Source organism: Aplysia californica, unplaced genomic scaffold (genome assembly GCF_000002075.1).
Source record: "Aplysia californica isolate F4 #8 unplaced genomic scaffold, AplCal3.0 scaffold00596, whole genome shotgun sequence".
NCBI classification, from domain to species: domain Eukaryota; kingdom Metazoa; phylum Mollusca; class Gastropoda; order Aplysiida; family Aplysiidae; genus Aplysia; species Aplysia californica.
Genome location: NW_004797866.1, coordinates 116,996 through 124,204, shown reverse-complemented (window position 1 = coordinate 124,204; position 7,209 = coordinate 116,996). Strand labels below are relative to the sequence as shown.

The following is a 7,209-nucleotide window of genomic DNA, read 5'->3' as shown; positions in this document are numbered from 1 at the left end:
AGAGAGAGAGAGAGAGAGAGAGAGAGAGAGAGAGAGACAGCGTTTATGACATGGAGTGGTTTAAACATGTAACAATAATGTACTAGTGATGTTCTCGTTTGTTGTGTGCGTGGGTGAGTGCAGAATAGGACCTTTGTAACATCATGGCCACTGTATACGACCAAAGCAAATAAAACAAAAATTGACTCCGACACGAGAAAGAAAAAGAACAATCTCTTATACTTGTCAATACATTCCAGATCAGAGAAAAATATACTACTGTCTAATACAGGTTTGTGGAAAATGAATTGTTTGCAAGTTCACTCACACAGACAATGCTCCCCCTTAGAAACTTGTCATCAGAAAGCTGTTCGGCTTTATTAAGCCCAAAAAGCAACACTTTTCAGGACAGAGATAAAAAAACCTACATTAAAAATTTTAAAAACTCAAACATTGGTGAGGCGTGGTGACGAAATGAGCTACTTCTCGGATTTTAGCCTTATGAAAAGACGCATCAAATTTATAAGTTGTGTTTGTACAATTTATTAGTATGTAACAATGATAAAAGACATAAACTCAAAGAAAACGGCATCAGTTAAAAATCTACAAATTTAACCCCTGTGTCCATTTTTGGCTGATAACTCCATTTGACCCCCCACCAAGCCAGTGCTACAGACTGAAGTCGTCTTAAGGCCATTCCCAAAGCAGGGATATTAACATGTTCTTATGCACAGTAGAATTGTAAATGAACTGATTAATCCATGTCATGCTCATACTGTGCCGGAACAACATAGGGGGAACTGCTGCTTTTTCTTTCCTCATCCTTACTATTGTCATTTTCCTCTACTTCTTTTGTATGTTTGTCACCCTCTTGTGAACTGTTATTTCCGAGGTGCCTTGATAGTGGAAGCAGACTTTGTGCTGTTGAGGCTAGAGAGGTGAGCAGAGGAAGCCTAATTCCCAATTTGGACTTCTCTGTTGACATCCACCCCATGGCGCTCATATGACCTCATGCAGTTGTGAGCGCCGTAAAAAGCTTACTAAAACTAACAAGTTCCATTTGAAGATTGTGAGAAGTATCTCAATTCGTCATTGCTCCTCATGAGAAATGTACAAGCTACAAACAAGACATGTACATTCGAATGTGGTTAAGGAAGCCTCACCCTGATAGTCTTGACCAGCTCTTGCACCTTGTCTGATCGGAGCAGACAGCGGGTCAAAAACCCTTTGGCCACAGCGCTGACCCGGTCAAACTTGACCCTCATCTCTGCGCTGTGGGCCTGTATCAAACAACAATGATGTGACAATAGAATCAAGGTTGGGAACATTTGCCAAATTGAACAGACATCTTTTTCATGAGATGATTCGATGTGCCTCTGCGTAATACAACAATTTCCGCATATACAGCAAAATACACAGGCGGGGGGAAAAAATGAATCTACCCAAAAAAATTTGAATTTGAACAAAATATTTCTTAAGCACAATGTAACCAATATCCTAATAATAACAATAATAATAATAGCATTTGTATAGCGTAAATCCCCGCTGAACAGCAAGCTCTATACGCTTCACAATCTATACTAAACAACAACAAAAATATCACAGGTTAAGAAAGTTAAAACTTTTTTTCAAAATATCAGGCTTAGTACGACTAAAAAGCTGACCAACGAAAGAGTGTTACGTCAACCATTATTTACGTTACTCACTTGAGGAGGTACCACAACTTTCCCGTCCCGACGGAACGAGGACGGAAACTTCAGCGGGGATCTCAGGACGGAGGGCCGATGTATCCGTGGGGAATTCGGCGAGGGGCTGAACTCTGGGACGGCGTGTCCGATCCCTGCTGCGTCTCTAGGGGGCGCCACTCGAGGGGAGAAACTGTCGTCGGAGGAGAGCGTTTTCACGCGCGTCTGGTGAGCCTCGTTGCCACCCACGCTGTCGCCCGAAATATTCATGACGGAACTCTGGGACTTTTTCTTCCCCACACCGTGCTTCCCCGCCACCACGGATCGACCGGTCTTCAGGTTCCCCGCGGGATAAGACTTTGGCTGTAGCTGTATGCTGGGCATAGAGCCGGCGGGGTCCGCGTGCGAGTGTCTGTGATACGACTGAGGTCTCAGGTTGTGGAGAGAGTTCATGGCCTCCTCGACCTCCGACCTTCTCCCAGACTCTCCCGTGTGGGGTCGACCCCCGTCGCGCTGCTCAAGGACGTTACTGTCGAAGTCACCGGTGTGCTCTGGGCTGAACTCTCCGCTCTGACCCCGGGCCTTGACCTTGAGATTCTCAGGGGCGTTCTGGATCAAGAACTCTTGCTGCTCCTTCTCCAGCTGTTGAGCTGCTTTGATCTCCGCAGCCAGGAGCATGGTATCTCGTCTCTGGGAAAATAAAGAGACAAATTAATATTCTTTTTCATAAACTCAATATGATTTACATTTTTTACAGACTTTCAATTTAATAACCAAACAAATTAACACTAACTATCTGTTTGTAAAATCAGTATGATTCATATTCATTTGCAAACTTAAAATCAATATGAATCTTATTTATTCAAAGATTTTAGATTTTTTTAAAAGACCAAAGAACGAGAGTAACATACTTTTAAAATCAATATGAATAACATTTTTAAAAATTCTTCCACAAGACAAAAGATAAAAAAGACACTACCTAAGACACAGATAAAGATACCGAAATAAAGAAAACAGTTGCATTTCAACTCAGAGTTCATTCACACAAAGCAAGAAACCCTCTCTCCAGGTACCCACACATGACATACATGTCACGACGCGGTGGAATCAGGCGCTCGTCAATTTTGGGGCACGTGGAGTCATGGTATCATCTAAAAGCTGATTTATTTGCCTTGCTTCCAATGCAATAAATATCTATTTATCTTGAATAGAACTCAAGATATCTGCCTTTGAAGGAAATGAGGTTGCCCGGTTTCAGTGGTGAAATTAGCGAAAAAATAGCCGCCAAAGTTTGGTGACTCCAATAGTTAAAGGGTCTTGGAAAACTGAAAAATGACATATTTTGAGCCTTTAATCAACGTTTTTCAGTAAAATCCACATGAAAATGTGTTTTTACATGAACACAAAAGAGGTTAAGCCCCCTAAAAAAAAATTCGAGAAAAATTTCCAAACTAACGGGAAAATGTCTGTTTCTTCGATTTCGTTATTTTGACGAGCGCCCGATTTCACCACGCTGCCACACATATGTACATTATATTGTATACATTTAATAATAATAGACTATTTGACAAGTGTATACACAGAACATAACAGTGCATACATACTGGCATTTATTCAAGAAAATTCAATTAGTTGTTTCCACCACATCATGAGTGCAATATGCCTTCCCATTCAAATACACACACACACACACGCACACACATACACACACACACATTACCTCACATAAACTCACATATGGTCACTTTTAAGCACAAGTGGGCTATCCCGAAAAATGCTGTTTTGAGAGAATCGAAGGTGGTAAAGTTTTTCGACCCTTGTTCAGTTTTTTTAACACTTTACAGTCACAAAATACCCCATCTGGTCACCCAGCCAGCAGAACAAAATACCCCATCTGGTCACCCAGCCAGCAGAACAAAACACCCCATCTGGTCACACAGCCAGCAGAACAAAATACCCCATCTGGTCACCCAGCCAGGAGAGTGACTACAACAGACTTCTCAGGCCTGGTGCAGTTGCGCCAGGTGACCGGAACAGATCATTTTCATCTTCGCATTATTGCACCAAGTGACCTCAAAGTGTTAAAAGACAAGGAAAGTTTTCTCTATAACCAAACAAATATACACACCAATGAAACCAAACTTCTCCTACAGGTAGGTCAAAGCCCACTTTTGGTGTAGGTCAAAATTTCTGGAAACCCCCAAAATCTGGGTTAGCCCGCTTGTCCTTAAAATTAAAAGCTACCATATGAGCCTGCACATTCTCACACACACACACAAAGACTAGACATACGATGACTGACTAACCTGCTGCACAAACAATTCCTCCATCTCTCTCTCTCACTCACTAACTCACTCACTCACTCACTCACTCACTGACCGACTGACTGACTGACTGACTGACTCACTGACCGATCGACTGACAGACAGACTAACCTGCTGCACAAACAATTCCTCCATCTCTCTCTTTCACTCACTCACTCACTCACTCACCGACAGACTGACTGACTGACTGACTCACTCACTCACTCACTCACTCACTCACTAACCGACCGACCGACCGACCGACAGACAGACAGACTAACCTGCTGCATAAACAATTCCTCCATCTCTCTCTCTCTCACTCACTCTCTCACTCACTCACTCACTCACTGACAGACTCACTCACTCACTCACTCCCTCACTGACCGACTGTCCGACTAACCTGCTGCACAAACAATTCCTCCATCTCTCTCTCCTGCCGATGAATCAGCTCCTCCTTGGCCTGCTCCAGCCTCTGCTGGTGAAGTCTGGTCAGCTGGTCAACACTCAGGTCTAGACTCTGACTGCTCTCCGGCAACGACTTGACCATGTCCAGGATAGAATTGTGCACGTCCACTGCGGTCATCCCATCCTCCATCAGCCCCGGGTAGCCTTCCTCTTCTTCTTCTTCTTCTTCGTCCTCTTCCCCCTCCCCCTGCGACCTGTGCAGGACGTCCCAGCTCTGGTGGCTGATGTTCATGGAGTTTTGTAGCTGGACCTGGCTCAGATACTTGTTGATGTGCTCCGCCTTCCCCTCTCTCTCCGCTTCCGACGGAACTTGGGCGTTCACCAGATTTCTCCCGATCTGTGGGGCAGATGCATCAGGAGACAACTCGAACTGGAGCTTCCTGTTGAGCGCTGCCTCCTCGTCTTTGTCCACATATGGGGCTACTTCTTCCTTCTGCTCCGCCTTAGCGTCGCTCGTCGCTGCAACGTCCTTCGACACTCTCTCTTTGTCTTGAGCCTCCAGTCTTGACCTTGCCCTCACAAGAGCCGGCGAGGGTTCACTCAGCGTATACGAGCCACGCCGGACTAACACTTTGGTTGGCGTCAAATCATTTTCTGCTGCCGATTCTTTTTCCACCGAGGATGGATCAACATTCAGTTTCTTTGGAGAATGAGCCTTCTCCTCTTTTTTATTTGGCACGTCGGTCTTTTCAGCTCCAACCTGAGACTCTGAGACATTATCGTCCACAGCTTTGTTGTCTAGTACATTGACCTGTCCACAACCTGTCTCCACGATGTTCATTGCCAGGGCCGTATTGTCTCTGGCCGACATGTCGTCTCTGATGGTGCTACTGCTCGACTCAGACGTTGCAGTCAGCGTGTTGGACTTGTTCGAGCCCTGGGAGTCGGAGACCGACATCTTGCCGGTGGTGACCTCCCCTGTGGGCGGTTTAACCGCAGACAGATCGTCCGCGGATTCTTGGCAGGACTGATTAGCTCCGACTACGCTGCCCCCGGAAAATGACTGATGGTCCTGAGCACCCACACCGGCCGAAGCGACGGCCGGATTCACCACCGGGAGAGATCGGTGTCCTGTGAGAGGGGCGTGGGATTTTCTCCCGTCTCGACCCGATCCTTGATCCGAGGCTTCGTGTCTCGTCTCGTCATCTCCCTCTGAGGACTGACGTCGTCGCACGCCATGACGCGCCCACTCACCCCCGTCTGATACATGGCCGTGACCTCTTGACCTACTTCCTGTGTGGTCGTGTGTTCCTCTGTGGCCATGATGACCTTTATGAGGCACCGAGCCCTCGTTTTCTTTGTCAGAACTGTAGGCCTCGGTTCTCCCGTAATACTGAAAAGGCATCCCAGACGAGGGATCAAATGGTGGGGTGCACGGGGAGGAGTCGCTGTCAGGGTTCAGCGAAACACGACTCAGCAAACCTGCCGCAGATCCATCCGCCTGGACTACTTTTTTCCCCTGCGTCTGTTTAAGCCTCGCCTCGCTGGGGTCTCCGATGATAGGCAACACCCCGTCGGAAGCAAGAGCCCCGATATCGGAGGAAACTTTCGACAAGCTCTGATCGGCGGCCGACATCTTTTTGGTGACAATGGTGGTGCTTTCCAGGGACTGGCTGGCGCTGGTGTTGATGTACTCGGTGACAAACGACGCGAAGTGTACGGCGTTTTTCAGCGACTTTGGGCTGCTGCGGCTGCTCCTCTGGCTGTCTGTTGTGTTGGCCGAGCCACATCCCGGCGAGCTGTTGACGCTCGTGCTCGTGCGACTCTGCTCCAGTGTGGAGTTCGTGTTCACGTCGACAAAACCCGACGTTGCCGTGGTTACCGTGTTGTCCCCCCCTGACTCGGAATCCCGCCCCTCCCCCGGCTCGGGCGACACCTCCACGACCGTGTCCTGACTCTCGTGGAAGAAACTGGCAGACTGCACGTCCCCGCCACCACCACCGCCTTCGGACGCTGACGCTTTCTGCGCCAGAACTTTTTCCGCCCACCTGGCGGCATTTCTTAGATCTTCTTCCGACGCGCCCGTGTTTGCCAGAGCCTCACTCACGTCGCTACCGCTCGTCGAGTTTAACTCCTGCACGTTCAACACCTTCGAGAGGCGGTCAAGGTCGTAGGAGATCTTCTGCTCTCTGGAAGAGTTCAACTTAATCCCGCTAAACACTGTGGGAATCGACTCTCCTCCCTCCAGCGACATAAAGTCTGAGTTGAGAGTGTCCATCGTCTGTAGGCCGAAGTCCTCCCCCGCCAAGTCGGTCTCAGCTGTAGCAAAGGTCGAGAGAGGGTTGGTAGCACCGAGTCGCTCCTTCAGCGTCCCCGACAGAAGGCCGCCATCTTGGGCCGCCGAGTCGAAGTTGAGCTGCCGTGCCGTGGGGCGATTGTTCATGTCTGTGTACGTCATCTGGAGGGAAAAGGAAAAGCAAGTTTTTGGGTAATCAAAGTACAAGGGTGCAAGTGTTCATGTGTGTTTCTTTGATGTTATTTTATTTTGTTATTTCGTTTTGTTTTTGTGTGTGTGTGTGTGCGTGTGCATGTATGTGTGTGTTTGTGTCTGTTAAGTCGTGGGGCGATTATTCGTTTCTGTAAACATCACCAGAAGCAACAAAGACGAGCCAGTGTGTGGTAATCGGTGTACATGACTGTGTCTTGAATAAAAGTCGAGATGTCTGCAATTGAAGGAGGTGGAGGTTGTTGGTGAAAGAGTTAAAATGAAGGAGAATAGCCGCCAAAGTTTGGTGACCTCACTATTCCTTTCCAACCTCACAACTCCCCCCCCCTCC

The 7,209-nt window shown here is 47.6% G+C and overlaps 1 protein-coding gene across 1 annotated transcript in view; it reads right to left on the bottom strand.

The window, feature by feature from the left end:
• The window catches only part of LOC101861314, a gene marked incomplete in the record, with an annotated part of 24,592 nt that overhangs the window by 10,780 nt on the left and 6,603 nt on the right, over positions 1 to 7,209 (bottom strand). The window contains 3 exon segments of the mRNA XM_035972158.1: positions 1,143 to 1,259; positions 1,686 to 2,354; positions 4,368 to 6,830. Of these exon segments, the coding sequence (XP_035828051.1) occupies positions 1,143 to 1,259; positions 1,686 to 2,354; positions 4,368 to 6,830 (3,249 nt within the window).